Genomic DNA, 24161 nt, shown 5'->3' with positions numbered 1-24161 from the left:
CAACTAGGCTATTTTTGTAGATAAGTAATTCGTAATTATAAACTGAACCGAACAAACAATGTCCTTGCCAGCGTAAAACGAATTCATGTAGACAAACTATAACAATAGAAAGTACAGTGCCAACTTCGCTGTTCTAGTACCAACATTGACGCAGGACAATGCTTGTTGACAGTTAACATGTACCGCGCTAACAACTTGCCACACAAGGAAACAGGTCTAAGCCGGAAAAGGTTCTATGATTAGTCGAGTTCATCAAACTACAAGAACATGATATATAGGTGTCGCTTATCTACCTTCTCATACCACATTCTTGATCTTGAATAAATTTACTATGACGCAGCATTAATTACTTCTAATTATGTTGTTATAGCGTGCTGTTACTGAAAGGTTATTTTCATATAAGCCATACATTGTCTGCGTTCAGTAGACTCAGAAGGTAGTCCATGTGTTGTTTGATTTCATTAAAATAATTTTATTTAGCATGGAACGTGGTGGAGTCTACTTAAATTTCTACCATTAAGTATGTGAAACGAGAATGTACGAAACACAAACATTTCTTCATTCCGAGCACGGGTGAAGACAAGTCTATCAGCAAACACTAACTGCCACTCGACTCTTAATAGAAAAATCAACAAAAAGCACTCTCTGTGTACTCTGAGCCACGCGAGCGTGCGTAGGCGCATTTACCACCTGACCCCCCAAGACCTGATCATCCAAACAGGTGTAAAGCGGTAGTCAAAGGTTTACAATTAACTGGTTCAAAAAAAATGTTCCCGTATAACATGGCTGTTAAGAACCCAAGGTAAGGGAAATCGTATATAAATATAAAGCTTTTAATTTTAATATGTAAAAATTTCTATGTGATTTATTGACACAAGTATTTTGTATATTAGATTTTTAAGCTATTGCAAAGATTTTATCGAGGGACCTTGAGCTTGGGGACCGAATACAAAAATTCCGTAACGAAAAAAACCTAACACTCCTCAAAATTTCTATTATAAAGTTATATGTGATGAGGAAAAATTTACAATTACATATTTCTATCAAGGTGAGTCGATGTAATGTCTTCCCTTCTGAATTCTTTTCCCTTCGTGAAATAACATTTGCAATTACGAACATATTTTTAAGGCATATCAAATCACAGAAACGTGTTCAATTACCAACTATTTCAACCGCATCCCACCTGTTTGCCCGAAGCCGTGAGCAAACACACTGTGTTTATGTTTGCCTAGTACCCAACCACCTGCGTCGACCTAACGACGGTCAATCAAGAAATACGTCATAAGTGCTCGGAGCCTGGTACTTAAATACAAAAATCTGACGGATTATGATGATTTGCAAAAATATATGGAAATACCGCAGTATAATAAAGTCTTAAGCTTATTTTTATTAATATTTAGTACCCTTATCTGGCCTCAACCTTGTTCCTCAATACTTTAAATCAAGACGTTACTTTAATTGAAAGTATATTGTTAAATAATGCCTTTGAAACTGCAACACATATTATTATTAGCTTCATTTTTTGACGTATTTTTCGTTGCCGTGTAAAAGTGGGATTATTGATTGAATTTTGAAAATAACTTTAAATTTACTAAAATAAAACGATTAAAGCAAAACAATATTTGTCCCCCAAGCCGGCCTAAGTTGTCATCGTCCGCGGAAGAGGTCAAAGAGAGGTCACCTCCACAAAGACCAATATTTGTCAATACATCGCTTTGTTCCATACGGGTTCCACACACGTTAACTGTTAAACGTTTTAAGCAGGTGTTTTGTGTGCCTAGTCAATATTTAAGTACATCTTGTTATGTATTTTGGAAGTACTAATTATGTAAGTGTGTTCGAGGTCCCGATGTTCCCAAAGTTTCGTGGAATCGAGCCCTTCACTGGAATTATAAATAACGTTTGATGACAAAGAAATAATATATAACTATTCTCAGTAAGCGTAAAGATTGGAAAATAAAGAAGCTTGTTTTAAAGACATGTTAAATCTTTATCAATAAAACATTTTGGTATCATTGTTTGGCCAGAATATACTTATAAAAATGCTCTATTAACGGGTGGAAAATAAAAATCTTTCGACACGACACGTCCGCATAATTCATTCGATAAGAGTCATCGTATTTAAATGTCAGAGGTGACAAGCCTCCGGTGAATCAACGTGCATCCCACGACCTCTCTCACCCATCACCTTCACCCAGACCTCAACCTTGACTGCAGATACGAATAATTTACCAATTTTAATGCGATCCAACCAAAAATGATGACGATTTATGCAAATTATTCATCAACTGGTTTCACAAGAACTTTGAACCCACGCGTCTGTTTTTATTTATTCCTTAATTGAATATATAAATTGGTAAAACTGATTAAATTAAGCTAAATTTTATTCGAGATACTATTCGAGACTTACGAGTCAAGAAAGCAATCATTATACATTAAACTAATGCAAATATATATATTGTGGATACATCACTTTTGATTTTTAAAGTGCATACATATACCTTTATTCCTGAACTCAATAAATAATACTATAATTATAATTTACTGGATTATGAGTATATTTATATTTTAAAACATATGATAGCATCAAATTCAGATAAATTTATGCAACAAGATTGTTATAATTATTTATTGTATCGCGTCATATCCTCACACAAATGCATGAGTCAAACTCGTTTATTTAAAACATCTACAATAAGAGTCTTTAAATATATAGACATTTTAATTTGCCGTCGGTAAGGTTATCAGTAATTCATAAGTGTATTTCTATGGAAAACTTCAATTATGAACAAGTATGCACGTTTCCATTACAATGCTAAATTCTGACATTTCTAAAATTCAATGTACACTATTGTTCGAAGGATACGCACTTCGACACTAAACCTATTTAACTATTTGCCTCACACAATCGTGACCGTTCCCTATTGTGTTGATTTCCTGCCCTTTGTAAAAACCTTTAACTACAGGTCAGGTTTACCTGCATTTTTTTCTTTGGTCAGGTAAATAGGGGCGACTTCCCAGAATTGCAGGCTTTTAATTTTTTGCAAAATCCTTTAATTCTACTAAACAAATAGTATAACTTATTACGTTGCCATACGGTTCATTTTAGATAATTAACAATGTTGTTTTGTTTGGAAAAGCACCGTCACAAAGTGCATGTGGGTAAAACCAGTGAAATTAGAGAGATAAGGGTGGTTTTTTGTTGAAAAGCGCATATTGTATGGGAAGTGTACTCAGGTTCAATGATTTGTAAATATTTGGAGAATAAATGCATGTTTAATTACATTCTGCAGGTATGGTTACTGGAAACCTTTCTTCTATAATAATTTAATTATTACATATAAATTCTTAAATACAATAAAGTAATGACCATATTTATATGCATATATATGTTGAAAATCTAGTTTTATTTTATTGTTAATAGCACTATGAGAATCTATTTAAAACAAATACTGAATACTCATTAATCAAACTATACACATTACAAGAGGAGAAATCTCACATATGGCGATGGTCATAAAATATTTATTATCAGAAAAATTCTCATAAAAGCAGGTAGATAAAATTTTATTTCGAAGTTTTTGTCCGATGAAATATTTAATTTATTACCGGGGCAAAGTCATGGGTTAAGGCTGAGAACACCAATGTCACATTTCTGGTCAAAGGTGTAAATAAATGTGTTTTACAAATTGATATTTTTTGTTTCTTTAATTTTATGGACTGTATATTAATGTAACCTCAGGTTAAATATTCTAAATTGTATCTAGTTCATCACGATGGAATTTAGATTTAAAGTACAAAGTTCAATTAAATGCTGTAATTAAAACCATAAAATTTGATAAAACATTTTGTATTTATTAAGGCAAATTTTACATACTAATTAATAAACAAGATATTGCATAATTATATATAATGGGAAATTGTCAGAAACTAGAAATATAATTGACTCGTTAACACAATTACCATGTCTTATGTAAGTAATAATGACATTTTTAATGCGACCAAAAAGACGATTGGCAATAGCATTTGGTGAAAGTTAAGAAATTTATTATGGTTTTTTTTCTTTCTCATCTGATGTTAAGTGACACCGGCGCCCATGGACACTCGCACTGCCAGAAGACTGGCAAGCGCGCTGCCGACCTTTTAAGAATCGGTACGCTCTTTTCTTGAAGGACCCTAAGTTGAATTGGTTCGGAAATACTTCAGTGTTAGCAGACGCCTGCGATTTAACATATAACGACTAATATTATGTGACCTGTCATTAATTTTATTTATCAATTGGTCAGTCCACCTCTGCTTGGTTACTTCAACCGAGTAACTCAAAGTATTATTATTCAAGGGTTATTCACTCGATACATTATTGTTTCAGCGTTGTATAACGTATTTTTTTGAAAGCATATCAATGTTATACATCTGTTTCACGTATAGGAAAATGGGTTATAATCCTAGCATTGCAACAAATACTGTCGATGCAGCGATCATAATATATTAACAATAAATTTCAGGCAACATCTTCTTCTGTTTTTGTTTTACATGAACACAGTTTGTTGACACAATAAAAAAATACACTGAGGGCCTACGAGTCATAAAATTAAGAACTGACTACAGTTGCAGTGACTAAATTAAGACTTGTAGCACGATTTAGTGCTCAAAGTACTGAATAGGCTACCATGATTTTTAAACAAATTTAAAAATAGAAACTAGAAAATATATTAATTTTTTTAATCCTCTACAATAGTAAAGCTTTAAGGAATTATCTTTTACTTATGCTTTTTACATAGCGGTCATCAAAATAAGCCGCACCTTAATTCCCTTTTGTCAGACATTTGGGGTACCTGTCCCAAATAGATCCTTTTTGTAATTATGCCCGACTAAACCTTTTTAATTATTACAATTGCCTTTTACCTACCGCTACCTATACCTCGTAATACAATTACGACATCTGTATTTTTTTTAATATTTCGCAAAATAAATAAGGAAAATAATTGAAACTAATAACAACGATTTTCAGTTTTACTTGGAGATTAGAAGCTATTATTTGTTAAATGACCGAAATAACATGTGTTCCAGTTAGTATATGAACTATAATACAGTGTAAGCCATGCGAATTTACCGTAGTAGAAAAGATCTCAACGCGCTAAGCTTCCCTTTTTATTATTTATTAAGAATAGTTATATACACTCCTTTAATATAAAATAATTTATAATTAAACGCTGTCTATCCGGAAATTCAATTTGTTATACTCGCGCAAAAAATATTTTTAATTTCTTTAATAAAAGTATATTATATTACATTCTACGTTTATTTTACACGATACTATTGTTAAATACAACAAAACATACATAAAGTTTGATCCGACGGGTACATACAAATAAAGATATTAATAGACATCTTAAAGATATTTACTATAGTTTAATTTAAAACAATAGTAAATATCTAAAATATAAAACACACTACACGTCCACTTTGTAAGTGATTCTTTTGTTTTTATTGAATATCTATGTCACACATTTAGATTTGGCACCCGTTATTATCTGAATAAATACATAATAGATTTTTTATGTATATAATAGAATTATGTATTGATTAATGACCTAGAACATTATTAAAATTCATTAAATACAAGTTGTTCAATTCAATTTAAAATGTATGTACTTACGGTCATCAAAATCCTCATCGAAATCCGAAAAACATTTTTCCTCCTTCAAACCCTGATTTTCCGGTTGCTGGTAGAATCTCTCCGATTTAATATACATTTTGAGATACATTAGATTAAACCAAAATAAATAAACGCCAGTTTACACTTTACACAAATGCAAAATCCTCAGCACATTAAATGATTATAATATGGACTTAGTAAAATTATCCAGTCCAAAGTTCAAATCAATTAAACACAAATCACTAATACAAAACTCAAGTCACGGAATGTTTTGAAAGGTCATTTATAAGGTCAGAAATAAGAGCAGCGAACACGCGCGTTCGTTACGACTTGCGTCGGCGCACTGCCCCGACCTCGGTTTTATCAGGCAAGAGCCAGGTAGCATTAACGGCAAATTGATTCTCATTCTGTTTGGGATTTTTAAGGTTTCATTTATTCGTGCCATGTGGTGTTTTGGGAGCTTCTAATAATAGGGTTTATATGTGCATACAGAAATATTTAAATTAATTATTATTCGTCATATTATTTGAATGCTCACGAAATTTTAAATATATATTTTTTGTTTTTATGGCGATTATATAGTTTAGGCATCGTTTACTTGAATTTAGGTGATTGAACTGTAATGTTGTTATTTCAGATTTTATTTTCCTGGTTGTGTATTTATAATAATTTTAAAAGCCTATTTACACATATGGCAAAGAAAACTATTGGCATACCAGAACCTCCCAAATAGTTATTTTAATAATCGTAAGAAACGCGACGTATTTGCCTAACGTTTCTTGGGACGGGTCTTAATATATGCACTTGAATCGCATATAAAAACCACTGTTTATAATATTCTTTATATATAAAATTTAAATAATTAACAGATCGAACACGACACGCGTGGAGTGGACAGTTATAACGATCCAATTATAATGTATGAATTAATTAAACGTACGTAATTATTGGATGTCAATGATCATAATTTCTATTCAATTATGTTCATGACGGGAGAGGTTAATGTCAAATAAATTGATGTTATTGAATAGAATAAATTTAAAATTGGTAGAAAAACTTCGAGGTCATCAAAGAGGTTTTATTCGTTATAAACCTTTTTACAGATTTTATTTATATAATTATTAATATTATATTTAAAAACAGTTATTGTGATTGATTGACAGTGATTGAGTTCGAATTTCAAATTTAATCAAATTTATAATAATAAAATCCTATGGTTACGATTAGACGGTAACTTAGTGGTTGACGCAAATTAAGTAAAAAGGTTTTTTTACTTTCAATTCTCTGAGACGCATTAAGATGTAAGGATCAATATAAGGCCGAAATGTGTCTGCCCCACACTTTAGAAGGCTATATTATTATTACATTATATGATTATGTACCACGATATATATTGAGAATAATAAGGTAAAACAGACAACATTAGTGTGCCACAATACCGCTTGTTGCTTGATTAAATATTCATACTTTATGGATTTTGCATTTCTGTAATTAAATCGTGGTTCACAAAACTTAGGTATCAGACATAATAGTATATTTCTGCATTGCTTCTTGCCAACATATCTTAATGAAACATTCCGAAAATATTAAAATAATTCTACAGTTAATATTCAACTTCAAGTCCCGAAAAGAGCGTATCAATTTTTAAAAGGCCGGTAACGCACTTGCATACCCTCAGACATTGACAGTGTCAATGTCATCACTTAGCATCAGATGTTCCTCCTTCCGTTTGCCCCGTTTATGATGCAGGTTTACACACATTTTTTATGTAACAGTCGTATGGGTATTACAATCGCAAATAAAACCCTATAATTGTTATGATATAACTTGGAGCCGTTATCTGATTTCTAATTTAAAAAGAAATTAAATAAATATATCATACAAATTAGTTACTGAATTAGTTAACTTTGAATTTACCACCTGGCGCTAGGCATGTGCTCAATGTAGGAGGATAATCAAACTATCTTAATGTTTTTTTAAATGGCTGTTCTGACGCCGCTATTTTAATGTTGTTTAATAAATTAGACATTTAAACTTGAAACTAATTTTAACTTTACTGTTACTTAATAGATTTTAATATATGTTATGTCTGTGTATATACAATATACGCCTATAACATTAAGATTGTACATTGTATGTTCGCTACGAATAAATTCAAAAACCAAAGGACTTATTTTCAAAAATCTTTCACCATAATGCTAGACTTTTCTTTTTATATGAAAAATCCAGCCGAAGATCGACAGGCCCCTTGTATTAAATGGTTATTTTATTTTATTCACTAAACTTTGCCAATGGCTTACTCATTGAAGAAATTATAAGTTATAATGTAAACTTACAGGAAAACATTTATTTCCAAGGGATCCTGGATTTTTGAGGTTATACTTCTTTAGGCGCGTCCCGAAAAATTGTTGAGAGTGAAATTTTACGGTACGCGCCCACCGTGGCACATAATTAATAGAATTAAGTTAGGTTTAGGTGGCTTGAAAATCGATAACTATGTTCAAGTTGTATATGTGATTTTATATTTAGTACTCGTGTTTCGTAACAGTACAATTAAACAGTGTGAATAAATAAATATTATTTTTGTGTTTTTAAATTAATTTCATATACGACGGTGATTGTGTTTATCAATTAAATCTTTTTGATTAATTTTATTATTTATCCTTAATAAGTATTAGTTATTTTTTTTCGATACGCCAAAGAAGTATAACTTCTAACGCGTGTACATACACACTTTTGTTTGGACATGTAACGCAGAGATCCAGAATATTTATAAAGATTCGTTATAACTATACGTCTTACCATCATCCAGGCGATAAAGCTTGCTAAATACAGGAGTGCAAAATTTGTGCGGCACTAACACGACTTCAGATATGACGCAAATGTAGAAGACGACAGACATTACGTTCATGAAAACTTTCGGTAATTTTAAAATCGGTGCTAAGACTGATTTTGATTTTACACAAATATTAATTTAAATATAATAATTATTATCTTATTACTAAGCGTATATATAATGCACAAAGAACACACCCTGACACTATCTCCAATCATAACATGCAGTTAATCCAGTTCCGATCTAGTCTGTGGTGCGAGTTGTGTGGCTTTCAATGGATATGTTCATTACCTATGCCTTGTGCAAATATGGTTGTGAATGGTATTTATTATACTATAACATGTGAAGAATATGTTCTTTCACATATATAGATTATAAAGATTTAGAAGACGTTTGTATATTAAAAATGATAAAGAATTTTTGATTTGTTGTCGTCTTGATGATAATTGAACTTGGTTGAAAAAATTTTGAATTAAGATTCTAAATGATCATCTCATTATTTTATGTTCCGTGGAAACTCCTTGTACTGCTCAGGAAACAAGCGTCTCCATTCTAAGACCTTCATTGGTGGTCTCCTCTATTTTTTTGGACGAACGAAATCCAAAAAGCCTAGAAAAACTTATTGTGCCTGGCAGAGTGGAGAGCAGCAGACCTCGAGGTCGATAACACCTCCTTTAGAAATGAAGAGTGCGTCAGAATTGAAAAATTATTCTTCTATATATACTAAATTAGTCTGTGATATTAAATAAGTTCTAGTTGTTAAGAGGAGTTAGAAAATAGAAAAACTTTAACGTACCGTTATTAACCCACTGAATTTGGATTGACTTGTTATAAGAAATTATGTCAAATGTAATTTAAACTATTTCGCGTTGACATTTTATATGGAATTATGTTAATAATAAAGTTGCCAAAAACCCATCAGCTCAATAGGTGGCAAATTATTAATTTGCAAAATTGTCAGTTGAATTTTTGAGAAAGCGTAGGCGGCATTAAATATGAATATAAATGTGTTTATACTGATTCATGAATGAATTCAGAGTTCGTACGTTTAAGGAAACAGTGTTTGTGACTTTGAAGAGGTGGGCTTGAACTTTTGCTTTTCATATTTGTCATTGATATTCTAAGCCCACCTGAATGTACACATGTTGCAATAGTACCATGTCTCATATTTTCTTCTTTCTAAAGTACACAGTAGGCAAAAACAATCTGATGTTCCAAGCTTGAAAATCGCTATGGATCTAAATTCTATACTTTTTTCTATACTACTACTATTAATTATAATTAATCCGCAATCAATATTGAAAACAATCAGAGATTGTGGATTTATTATTGAGTTCAGACCGCGACAGTCGATCGATCTCCTATCTGCATCCCAATAACCAAACCCTACGAAGACACTCCATTTTGGCGACGGATAGAATGCAATCCCTTCGCTCTTTACACTAATATTTGATAATAAATATAAAACAAATAAAGTAAATAAAACCGTACGAATAATATTAAAATATACATGTATATGTTTAAAATATATCAAATAGCTTTTTAATTATTTAAAAAACTGGTGTAAGTTAAAATCTTAAGATGGGATATTGGCACAGTTGAACTTTTTCACAGTTGAACATTTTCATACCAAGTTCTATCCACATTCACTAATCCGACCTACCATGTATTATGTATCGATACAGGGCTATTACAATTAAACAAACAAAGGCACACTTTTATCAATATTTGGATTAAGATATCAGACGGTCAAAAAAGATTGACAGATACAGAAATTCAACAGTCAATCTAATAGGCAAATAGGTATTCTCTTGGTATATATTTTTGTTTGTTGGCGATTTTATTTAAAAAATAATAAATTTATTTTTTAAATAAAGAAAGGTTTCATACATGATTCACAAATAAATATTTACCGCTAACCAGTTAATTCTAGTGTAAAGCCGATTGGTTATTTCTATTAAAACAGGTAGAACATTACCCTTATGGGGATAAAAGGGCCGACAAGCCCCTACTGTCTGTTGAACACAACACAATTGTTAGTAAGCGCCTTGCCTATTTGGTTGTGAACAGTCTTGTACCTTGCCAATATTTAACACTGATTTGAATATTATGTTAAGAACCTCTTTCTCTTCTACATATAATATTGAAACATGTTTTTGTAATATAACGCATCCTTAATGCACTGATAAAAAAAGAGTGTGTGTACTTATTTATGTACACGCGTTAGAAGATCTACTTCTTTGGCGTATGGAAAAAAAGTAACTAATTAACGATAAATATTAATATTAATTAAACAGATTTTATTTAAATATATACATTATTAGAAAATACTATGACCGTCGTATTTGTAATTGATTTCAAAACAATATTTATTTATTCACACTGTTTAATTGTACTGTTACGAAACACGTGTTTTAAATATAAATATACTAGAATATACAACTTGAACATAGTTACTGATTTCCATGACACCTAGACCTAACTTTACGATGTCGAATTTAGGTGTTGGTGTGCGCGCGCATCGTAAAAATTCACCCTCATCATTTTTCTCCATCGCGCCAAAAGAAGTATAACTTCAAAAAGTAAATACTTAAAAAAACGTAGAACGAGTGGTATGATATAAACCAGCATTCTCATATTTTTGACAATTTCCTTCTCTGTCACATTTATGTTCGTTTCAAAATCAAATTTAGAAGAATAACAAATACTGTTAGTAGGTCAAAAATTTTACTGTACACAAATAATAGAACGAAAAATTAAAAAAAACTAAATTGGTCTAATTTCACTCTTCTTAAGGCACTTTTGTCTCTGTCTGTCAAATTATATTTTTGCTATGATGAAAAGAGACTTTTACTTTAGTTAAAAAGGTATTAGTCTGATTATTTGTATGACATAACGTAAATAAGAATATAGACCTTTTTGCCTTTGCCAAATCAATCAAAGTCGCATGAACTGAGGTCGTTAAGATGACATAATGTAAGGTCATTTTCTACTTGAAATGTAAATAGTTCAGCTGAAACACTGTAATTTACATAACAAAAGTAAGATATATTTTACTTTACCTAGCATTGTGTAATACACAACGAATATCATACCCAAGGACATATATTAACATATTTTTTAATTACTTTTGTGATAGTATCATACCTAAAAAATATTTAAAATACAATAACATACAAAATGTATTTTACTACGTACTTCTTTTTATATAAATTGAATCAGTGGTGCTTTAATCTTTTATTTAGCTCTGGGCCTCAAATTTGTGTTACTGTTTCATGATCAATCCAATCGGCAAATAGTTATTCAGCCTCCTGTGACTGACACACGTCGAATTTTTAGGTCGAATGCATAACAGTTTCTTCATGATATTTTCCTTCACAGTCGAGCGAATGGTAAATAACACAAAATAAAGTCTATTGGTGCACAGCTGGGAATCGAACCTACATCCTAAAGTAGACTCTAAGTTAGTTTTAGCAGTAATTTTAAATAATAAGTATTATTTATTGTTTCAAATGTTAAATTTCAGTTTTCTTTAGATTTTTTTATTTATTTTTGGCTGTCTGTATTGTCTAAGTTGTTTTATAATATGTGTTAGCTGTTAGATTACTACTAATTAAATAAATAAATGATTGACGCACGCTCAACCCTGGGTAACACTGCTGCTTATATATATCCGATACCTTAATTTTATCTTGATATGCTTACCTGAAACAAATATAAAACATTCATTATTGATTCGCCTTCAGACATGGCACAAAGCAAAGAACAATTGGAAAGTTTTTAAGAAAAATACTTTCGTTAAAAAAATCAATATACGAAGCAAGGAGTTCGCATCACCAGACAACAGACCTTTTTTGTATCCAATTAAACATTACTAGCTGCACGATGATATAAATGTAAAGATTATAATAAATTTATTTAATTGAATATATTGGTAGGTATTTTCTGTCACTACCTTTTCTAGTTAATGTACTGTGGAACGAGTAATGAACAATAGCATACTTATAATACTTTCTTAAATGACTATACGTTTATTGGGTGTTTAGAATTTCTCCTCTTCCTCCGTCACTAACACCACTAAAATCGTTTTCCTGTTACAGAGCTTACAAGTAATTGTTCATTTAATTTTAACAGAAAACAATTTATTTTTCAAAAAACTGAGGAGTTCTTTTGTTTTCTTTATTGGGCTGGAGGACGAGTTTTCTCTTTAAGAGTTCTTAAAAAAATAGACAGTTTTTTATAGAAGTATGTATTAACTTATTGACACTTCGTTGGATGATTAGAAATATAATAGTGGTGGCCTAATCGCTTTCGAGTGATCTCTTCCAGGCAACCACTGTGGTAAAAAATTTGTTAAGGAAAAAGGAACAAATCAATTAAAATATATATTATTCTAGAATTGTTATTGAAATTAATATAGAAAAAAAGAAAGTGCGCGTAAATTTTTAAGCAGTTTTAAATTTAAAAATTAAAAATAAGGATACGACGTGGACAGGTAATGCTTTTATAGTAGAGATAGAAATGGAAGATAGATATATATAGCATAGCCTAGCTGCCGGAAAGATTCGCCAAGAAAGGAAATGTTACGAGATCTTTTCTAAACAGTATAGTTTCAAGTTATAGCAATACCATGGTCTAATAAAAAATAACATTAAAATTTCGTTGAATACAAATATTTATTTATTTATTTATTCCACTACATTTTTCTATCTTAACAGTTCTCCACAACTCAAACTCAACTCCAAAATAATTACCACACCAATTATCCTACATAAAAACTTTAAAAAATTTAATTTATATGCCTAAATTTTATAACTAACAATATAGCAATAAGAAAATAAATTGAAAAGGTTAAATACTGGTGTTAGTATCGCTAATTGAGAATTTGGCAATTAAGTGGTCTAAAGGTTACAGAGCCGGTCTCAGTTTCCTGAACTATAAATGTAATTGTACATTAAACATTGCGATAATTATAAATACATATAAATTATGAAACCGGAGTTCTTAACCAGTTAATAATGTCAAACGTATTTTCACTGATATAAATTTATCTTTATATTTTGTAAACCTAAATTGAAATGTAATATGCAATGCCGTTATGACAGCACACAACACGATGCACAATGTGTATTTAAATATATGTATTAATATTATTTTTTTATAAAGTATATTTTATATGTTTATAAAAAAGGAGTTCATTAAAGTGTGGTAGAACAGTTTTCCAGTCCACAAGGACGACGAACAAATTTACAACTACTAAATATTATTTTAATATTTTCTACGTAGAAACATCGATGTGTATATAGAAGCCATATTAAACATGCATTTTTAATAACATGATACATAAAAATATACCTAATAACTAACCTTAAAATTTAATAATTAAAAAATATTATTAAATTGATGAAATATGATATTATTAAAATATATTCCCTTTAGGCAAGGTTCCGAAGATACTGGCAACGTTCCTCCATTGAATAGCTAGACAATTTACAACTTATTTACTAAATATAGAAAATGTTGCTTCAGGGAAAAGAAACATGGGAAGACCACAAAAGCGACGGAAAGTTAAAATCATAAAGGATTCTGGGGAGAAATGGAGGAAGCAAAGAACAAGTCCAAATGGAACATTCAGGAAGAGGAACCTTCATTTTCTTGTCTATATTTTTGAACATCAATGCGTTAAACATTTAAATTATCGAACCACAGCTTATAGATCAAACACCGTTACTTTTGCATTGTATCGTCCTAAAGGAATATGTTAATATAGAGTGATTTGTGGACGGCCATTAACGCGAGATAAGTAAAGGTCAGCTGACAGACATCTTGACCTTTCATTGCTACTGTATTGCTCGAAAGTTAGATGTTATCAATAAAAAGAGATTTGTCATCTATATATATAAAAGAAAGTCGTGTTAGTTACACCACTTATAACTCAAGAACGGAAGAACAGATTTGGGTGAAAATTGGAATGGAGGTAGCTTAGAGCCAGGAGACGGACATAGGATACTTTTTATCCCGTTCGGCAGCGTTCCCGTGGGACTTGACATGAAACGTCAGTCACTATAAAACGTGGTATAACAAAAAAGAATAATAAAACGCAAATGATAGCTATGTAATTGACGTATAATGACAGCTATGTAATGACGTATATATGACAATTTGATATTTGTAAGAAATCAATATTCAAAATATTTCTATTAAATAAATAATTAAATGTAATGATAGTGCCATTGCCCATTCGTATAAACAGTGAAGAGAACTATAAAACTCGACATGGTCGTTTGTATTCAGTTCATCCAAATAATGATTAATGTTTCTATTTGTTGTTGTTGTCGAAAGACGCATTTAATCGAGTATTGGAGCGGGAACGTGAATATGATCGCCAGGAATTAGATTTAGTAGTTCAAACGAATGTAACCCTGTTGAATTACCAACAAAAGCAAGTTTATGATACTTTAATGAAGGCAAACGATGATGAAAATGGCAAGACATTCCTCATGTCATTAGTTTTAGCAACTGTTCGGGCGAGATCCAACATAGCGGTTGCAGTTGCTTCTTCTGAAATAGCAGTCACATTGTTAGAAGGATGCCGTACGGCTCATTCGGAATTAAAATTACCGTTAAATCTTCAAACTATTGAAGAACCAACGTGTAATATTGCAAAACACTCAGCAATGGCAAAAGTTTTAGCGGCATCGAAAATCATCATCTGGGACGAATGCACAATGGCGCATAAACGTGCATTAGAAGCACTTAACCGAACATTAAAAGATTTACGCAATGACTCAAGATGTTTTGGAGGAGCAATGATTTTACTGTCTGGCGATTTCCGCCAAATACTGCCAGTAATTCCAAGATCTACGGCTGTCGACGAAATAAACACTTGCCTCAAGTCGTCAAACCTATGGCGCTATGTGAAGAAACTGCAGCTGACAACAAACATGAGAGTTACATTGCTTAATGATACATCTGCTGAAGATTTCTCGGAGCAATTGCTGACTATCGGTAATGGTCAAGTACCTGTCGATGAATGGAATCAAAAGACGATTTTATTAACAATGTGTTTCCAAACATTATTTCTAACTACAAAAATAATGAATGGTTGAGTGAGCGAGCAATTTTAGCGGCTAAGAATAAAGATGTAGATGACCTGAACTACATAATTCAAAATAAGATCATTGGAACAATGCTTCATTCAAATCTATTGACTGCGTCACAAATGAAGATGAATCCACCAACTATCCAATTGAATTTTTAAACTCTTTGGACGTGCCTGGCTTACCACCGCACAATTTACGCCTAAAGGTTGGCTCCGTAGTAATCATGCTTCGAAACATAAACCAACCGTGGCACAGTTTTGCAACGGTATGCGTTTGGTGGTTAGAAATTTGAAGAACAATGTTATTTACGCTACGATAATGATAGGAAATCTCAAAGGTGAGGAAGTTCTTATTCCGAGGATCCCGATGATCCCAACCGATATGCCGTTTGAATTTAAAAGACTTCAATTTCCGATACGTCTTGCATTTGCCATGACCATCAACAAATCACAAGGCCAATCCTTAAAAGTTTGTGGTTTAAATCTAGAACATTCATGTTTTTCCCATGGTCAATTATACGTGGCATGTTCACGGGTCGGAAGACCATCAGCGTTGTTTGTTTTTGCGCCTGATAATAAAACAAAAAATGTCGTGTATCACAAGGTACTTAAGTGAAGAACAACCTATGTACTAAAATACAGAAATAATAATGAATGATTAATGTAGGTATTTAATTTTTTTGTATTTTTTCCAATAAAAAAAACAAACTGCTTATTTATTGCCATTAAGGCGGAACAAAGTTCGCCGGGGCAGCTTGTAGTTGAATATTTGCAGAACAATGAACTTGAGCCTATTTCGATTTGATTTCGAAATGAAACCATTCATATAAACATTAAAACATGAAAATTTTAATTCTTCTAGTTTTAAATTAGTAAGTTTCATATTTCATTATTAATAAAGTGTAAACTCTACAAGTTGTCGTTAAAGGAAAAGAAGAAAAATCTGTATTAGAAACAGAAAATGTTTATTTTAGACTAGTTTTAGTAGTTACATAAAACACAATTCCTGTTTGAACGCTATTGCATATAGTCTGTTATTTTCGCCTGAGGTCTGTACCAGAAATAATGTTGCATTTTTTACTTATTTTATTCATATCTTGCGATTTTGAAGCATTTTTATGCAATCCCTATTTGTAAACAAAAGAATGCCGATTGTCGAGTTTATTACGGGCTGGTACAGAGTACATTTTAACAAATTTCGGCAACTTAAAAAGTACTTTTTGTTATTTAACTGACTTTATCAAACAAAGGTGTGATGCTATCATTGTATGGAACACAAGTTAAACAAAAAAAATTGAATTCGAAGCTTTAGGGGGTTTCTCGTTAAATCGAGGTACGTTACATTAAATCCCATGTATTATGTAATCATTACACTATGGCAACCAAGAGGCCATAAAGAAACCGAGGTAGGCAATTTAAAAGGTGGGCCGACGAATTTGTGGAAATGGCTGGAAAGACCTGGACGAGATTGATATACAATAGGTTATATCGTAGATTAACAAGAACAATAGCTATAATGTGTATATTTTGTATTCTGATATAAGGCTATAAATAAATAAATAAAATGTAATCTCTCTGCTTCAGTTGAAATCAATTTATTGTTAGCTTTTCAATATACGCATTTTATATAGTATATAATTTGCGTTAGAACAAATTTCGAACTAGTCTGGCAAGTCTAGCGGTTTTCTCTTACCTTACCTATCATAAACGTTTAGATAAACATCATCACAAACGTTTTACATATGTCCTTTTTTCTTCTTTATTTTTCTCGGCTAATTAAGTCGAGTACAATAATAATTGTTGACGATACTCTGGCATCGATCGACTCATCTTTAGAAGAAGAACTTTTTATATTAATATTATTATTATTAAAATTTCCAGCGTTTTAACTCATAATTAGCACCATCAAACGTCCATACATAATATATGAAAATTTAATATATGGCGATTGAATTATAATTAACACCGCTAAGTTTATATGAAGCTAATGAAGTTCATCGCGTTACGGGTCGTCATTGGTAATTGATAACTGCATACGTTGATTGGAGTTACATGTTAGATGGATTTTTTTATAAGATTATCGTTAAATTAATTTATGATAAAGATATACTAATGAACGATATAATAATTAACAAAGACAAATTATTTTCGTTAAATCTTACGTACATTTTACAATATTTTTTTTATAAAACAGGGGGCAAACGGGCAGGAGGCTTACCAGATGTTTAGTGATACCGCTGCCCATGGACACTCACTGCCAGAGGGTGCGCGAGTGCGTTGCCGGCCTTTTAAGAATTGGTACGCTCTTTTCTTGAAGGACCCTAAGTCGAATTAGTTCTTTATTGCGATTGCCTCGAAAGCTCAAAGCCAGCTACGATTTCAATTTAATTATTTGTATTGTCCTGTATTTCTTGCACGTGTAAATAAATAAAACAAATCCATCATTGTACTAATAATAAGCGCATAAAATCGAAATTACATTTCAATGAGAAATTCGTTTATATGTGAAATAGACTGCCATATTTTATTTTTATATTAATGTGACATGTAATAGATAAATTACCGTCTAATAATTAACTATGAAAGAGAAAGATAAAAAGTTCATTGTGTGCGATTTCACAACTTTCAGATTTCATGCACTTTCCACAGAGTAATTACCAATTGAACCAATTCTGTTCCGTCGTAAAGTAGGCGCATGTTTATTACGCTCGTCGCATACAGGTTAATTTAATTTTGTTAGACATACATTTCTAGGAGATCAAGATTAATTGTATTAACTCACATTTAACTACACTAATAAACTATAAAGGTGAAGCTTTTATTTATTTATTAACAATTATACTTAAACCACCTAAGATGAAATACATTATGTATACAAAAAGATTCAATTATTTACGAAAGGAAAACAATTAAAAACATTTAACTAAGTAACACCGAATTCAAATGTGTGTGGTGGTGGGCTGTGTTGTATGACGATGTTCGTCAGAGTGTGTAGGTACTACTATTTATTTATTTATTTAATGATAAGTAATCTAACAGCTTATACATATAAGAAGACAAAACAGATTAAATAGATAAACAATATATGTATATAAAACAAAAAACAAGCAAGTGCATTAATAGACCAAGATACATAAAAAAAGTAAACTGAAATATAACATTTAAAAACAACAAATAATATTAAGAATTTAAAATTACTACTTAAACAAAATCAGTCTTCCCGCTTTTTCAAGTACTTCTTGACATCTCTCTTTTTGAGGTGGAAAAGAACAATATCCTGATAATGGATGTCATAGTGGGGTGTGCTCATGATATTTATGTTGCAGGATATTTAGTGCTATGGATATTCTTACTTTTATTTTTGAGTCAAAAACTAATTGATTTCAACGTTTAAAATACTATAACTTTATTTTCGATATTAAAAAACATCCTGCATTAAAGATGTTAGAGAAAGAGGTACGCATTCGTAAGGTTGGGGCAGCCTATTCCACATCTTAATGGCTGAGATCCTAAACGAATTGCTTAAAAAGAATGAGCTGTGAAACGGAATTTCCAAGAAGCGTCTAGGAGTATCATCAAATAGTACTTGCTTTGGCGACACCAACAATTGGTGTTAACCGCAGGTTTTATACATTAATCACACATATACATGAAATTATTTGTAATAAAATATTTCTTTATAGTTTTTATAACACTGATTTTATTGAATACTATTTTGAAATTCGAACGTGAAATTTACAAATATCCTGAAACAAAGAGAAATTAAATTGAAGCTTCACAGACCATTAGACCAGTGTCGATAATTTTTGAAACCAAAAAAAATTACAGTAGGATGAAACCCATTAGAAATGCAGGGGAATATGATCAAAATGAAAGGAAAAATAAATTACGGTCGATCCGAGTTCGGGAAGTGGGAGGGGGGTGACTTTTAAGGGGGAAAAATGGTTTATCTTGATTTCCGGCGAAACTACCAGTCCTATGGAAAAAAGTTAAATGGCAAAGTTGTAGGTCATGAAAAGATCTACAACTTTGGTATTTACAATTTTTTCACATAACCTCAAAATTTAGGTGAAAAATTCAAAAAACCAAGTTTTTGGTTTTTTATTTATATCTTTTTTAAAAAGTTTTTTTTTTCTACGAAATTTGGTGAAAACTTACCTTATTATGTCCCAAATATACTGTAGTTTATTTGATTAAAAATATTTATTTTTTCGCCTCATTTTAACTTAATATCAAAAAAGCACCCTAATTTTCAATCGAAAATTCTGACGTCAAAATTTCAGCTTTTTTCAAAAAGTTTGGGGGCTTTTTGTTCGTTGAAATATCTACTTTCTGATGGTGTAAAAAAAATATACATTACTATAGGAAATATTATTAGAAAATGCAAAAAATTGAAAAAACCTCAAATTCGAAAATTTTCTTTATATATGTACAATTTTGAGGTATTTATTAAAATTTACACTTTAATTACTCAAAAAACGTAAGATTTCATGCTTCATTGATAAACGAAAAAATTGCAAATTAAAATATACTTCTATAATTAACAAAAAAATAAGTTAATAAAGTTAATATTTAATAAGACATCTACAATATTTTGAAAAAGTTGTAGAATCTTCTGTAAATAATATTTGTAGATGCCTATTTATTGCTGTTTTAAGATAATTTATATACCTGAGTGACCTTCGGTGAATTTTGAATTTTTCTTTGAATAAAGTAAATTTCTCACAAATCACTTAGAGTAACTCAGCCTGCAGGTGTATTTTTAAAAACGATGTTGTACACTACTCTGTATCTCGAATACTGGCTAACGGTTTTTACAGCTGCTACGAAATAGCAGGTAGCAGTAAGGCCCAGACCCTCCTAGGTCCAGCCCCACTTCTCAATGAAATAACTTACACTGGGCTAAAATTCACCGAAGGTCACTCAGGTATATAAATTATCTTAAAACAGCAATAAATAGGCATCTACAAATATTATTTACAGAAGATTCTACAACTTTTTCAAAATATTGTAGATGTCTTATTAAATATTAACTTTATTAACTTATTTGTTTGTTAATTATAGAAGTATATTTTAATTTGCAATTTTTTCGTTTATCAATGAAGCATGAAATCTTACGTTTTTTGAGTAATTAAAGTGTAAATTTTAATAAATACCTCAAAATTGTACATAATTAAAAGAAAATTTTCGAATTTGAGGTTTTTTCAATTTTTTGCATTTTCTAATAATATTTCCTACAGTAATGTATATTTTTTTTACACCATCAGAAAGTAGATATTTCAACGAACAAAAAGCCCCCAAACTTTTTGAAAAAAGCTGAAATTTTGACGTCAGAATTTTCGATTGAAAATTAGGGTGCTTTTTTGATATTAAGTTAAAATGAGGCGAAAAAATAAATATTTTTAATCAAATAAACTACAGTATATTTGAGACATAATAAGGTAAGTTTTCACCAAATTTCGTAGAAAAAAAAAACTTTTTAAAAAAGATATAAATAAAAAACCAAAAACTTGGTTTTTTGAATTTTTCACCTAAATTTTGAGGTTATGTGAAAAAATTGTAAATACCAAAGTTGTAGATCTTTTCATGACCTATAACTTTGCCATTTAACTTTTTTCCATAGGACTGGTAGTTTCGCCGGAAATCAAGATAAACTATTTTTCCCCCTTAAAAGTCACCCCCCTCCCACTTCCCGAACTCGGATCGACCGTAATTTATTTTTCCTTTCATTTTGATCATATTCCCCTGCATTTCTAATGGGTTTCATCCTACTGTAATTTTTTTTCGTTTTTTACTATTTTTGAAGGCTTCGGCACTGGTCTACATAGTGTTGCTTGCTTTATGTACTAAACTGTCAGATGAATATAAAACTAGTGATTCGAGTATGTAAAGATTGTACAGAATAATGGATTTAGCAAGATACTTAGATCTGTAAGTTTTAACACCCTTTCGTATTATGTGCGAGTTTAATGGCTGATGAAATATGTTAGATATTTGTTACTATACGTTAGATGTTGTTGTTTTACTATTTTATATATAATACAAATTCATATAAAAATTAGGTAAACAGTTTGAGTGCGACAATTATAGTAATAGTCTTTTACTATTTTGCATTCCGTTTTTTTACCTAGTAAAGTAAGTAAGTACCGCTTGATCGATAGAGTAGACGGCCTGCTGCAGCTGAAAGTAAGCATTTGGCGGGAGGTAGCACAGGGATGGGAGCACTGGAAGTTTCCAGTTTCGGTGCCCAAGACACGTATTGGGTCGCAGAACCAACGGAGTAAGAGAGTGAGTCAAAAAAAGCACCCATTGCCTACATTTGTTCTCATAACTTAGAAATAAATATGTTATAACTAAGCATTTACCGTAATATTGTATATATAATAGCAAATCTAGATTTAGTGCTTGTTGTGCGATGTTCCCGTCAGTCATAATAAGGCTTTAGCGATGCGTGCGCCCACGCATCTCCGCGGTACACGATTAGTTCTGACACATTCGCTGTTCGCGACAATTAGACTGAATACAATAACATAAATTGCTTGTCTTAGTAGAATATTATGCTTTATATTTTATCCGTTATCATATAGAAATAAAAAGGTGAAGATCGTGGACACAGAAGGCAAAAGATGACGTGGCCTTTCACCAAGTATGGTCTGTCGGTCTGAACGATCGTCATCAAAACTATACACTGTTATAGGTGAGGTGCTAGACTGAAAGCGGTTGAAACAGATAGTCCGCTCTAGATCTTTCCATGCGCAGACGTGTGCTACAGACAGAAGAAAGAGAGTAAAAGAGACAATATTTTTCTTGGTAAAAACTACCTTCATGTTGTAGTACATAGCGAGGATGGTAAATAATTATTATTGATAGTTTTTGAATTCTGCAATTAAAATTAGAACTAACGAATTTAGATTCTGCTCACATTTCGATACCAAAAAGGTCAAATAGTCCAAAGGAAGTGATTCATAAACTATGACGCCACAGCCAAGCCTGTGACAAGTATGCACTCAGGGCAAAAGTCGCGGCCCACGTGTGCCCAACGCGCGCCAACAACCTTCCAAATATGAATTTGAAAAGTCATTTAAAATTTATAGTCTATGGATTTGCGTCGCATTTATTCACAAAGTAAGGAGGAAATTTAATAGTTCCCGCTGCGAGAAATTACGTTTACTTGTTTGTTTTGTTTGCCTTTTTATAATCGAAGTCATCTTGAGTACATTAAACCCCTTTTTTTAAATTAAAGTACTCGATCAAATCGTGTATATGATAAATATTAGATTTAATACGGTTTGATAGTTTTAGAAAATTTTGTTTCTTCCGTATATTTGATTGTTATGTTTTTATTTAAATATGTCAAAAATTGCAAATCTCAGCTAAAGATTGCATAGTTTACCTTATTATCAATGCTAAATCTCGAATTATTATAACTTTAGTTTTTATCTGTTCTTTCTCATAAGTTTTTTTAAAAAAGCAATACGGCTTTTAATAAAACGTGTTAGTTATAAGTTTGCTACATTCCAGGAATTAATGTACACTGGACATGTAGCACTTTTAATTTTTATTGAACATTAAATAAAGAATTTTTGAAATTGAAAAAATTGATTGTTATGTTTTGGTTTTAATAAACAATTGAAAGATGCTTTAGATTCTGAATTTCATTTGTAAAGTATTGAATTTGCATCTGTTTATTACGTACACTTCTACATTATACAACGAAGTTATAAAATGTTGCCTTTGGTCTTGATTAGATTTTGATAAGAGTTTCGTCGAAAATGTCGCGCTGAGCAAGGTGAACGGGTATTGTAAAGGTTGTTTCAGATCGTGTAGATTAGTGTTAAGCGAAATTGCCCTAGAATGACAGCTATGCATTTACGTAAACATTGGAAATACATAACAATAATTCTGAGATAGTCAACCTATCCAGATACAAACTCACAAAGATTTCGCTAGCTGAATGGGATTTCTATGGAGGCTACGTATCTTGGAAAGACTTTGAGATGACAAAAACTAAGACATAAATAGTACACGCTAAAAATCTCTTAGATGCACTCTCATATACTTGCGCACACACACTGAATGTCTTATAAGACTAGTGTTTGATTAGTATAGCAATAAACCTACTTTTTCTTAAAAACTACTTTAAATATGTACTATCTTCCACTAATTGTTATCTAATAACCTAATACAATGGGACTCCCAGTGTGGAGATAGAGATAGATGAATTTTGTCACCAATTGTCAAGAATAAATTTTTCCCAAATTATTCTTATTATAGGAATACGATAATTCGCAAAATATGTCGCTAAACGCAAAATTTAAAGACAGCTAGATCAATTCGAGTATTTACTTTGTTTATTCCTTGAACTCTGAGGAAGGTTTTATGGAGAGATATTGAAATTGAATTTTAAAAAATAGAACTTAGGTGGTTATTCTACAACAGCGAATAGTCTATATGGGATAGCATAGAAAATTATGATATATTAATAAAGTGAAGGGAAAGCGAAGTTCCTTGTTTATACTATAAACTTAATTATGTTAATTAAATAAATGAAGAAATTAACTCTT

At 31.2% G+C, this 24161-nt stretch overlaps 1 protein-coding gene across 9 annotated transcripts in view; it reads right to left on the bottom strand.

The window, feature by feature from the left end:
• Positions 1-24161, bottom strand: part of LOC110994542 (polyhomeotic-like protein 3) — a 209517-nt gene that overhangs the window by 47331 nt on the left and 138025 nt on the right. The window contains exon 1 of one of the 9 annotated variants that reach the window (XM_022261240.2): positions 5660-5992. The exons of the other annotated variants lie outside the window; for them this stretch is intronic. Within the exon in view, the coding sequence (XP_022116932.2) occupies positions 5660-5768 (109 nt within the window). The 5' untranslated portion in view covers positions 5769-5992. Of the gene's footprint in view, positions 1-5659; positions 5993-24161 lie in introns of those variants that run through there. 9 annotated transcript variants of the gene reach the window in all.

Source organism: Pieris rapae, chromosome 4 (assembly GCF_905147795.1).
Source record: "Pieris rapae chromosome 4, ilPieRapa1.1, whole genome shotgun sequence".
In the NCBI taxonomy this organism is placed as follows: Eukaryota; Metazoa; Arthropoda; class Insecta; order Lepidoptera; family Pieridae; genus Pieris; species Pieris rapae.
Note: the sequence above shows the minus strand (reverse complement) of the source record. Positions and strands in the feature narration are given on the sequence as shown.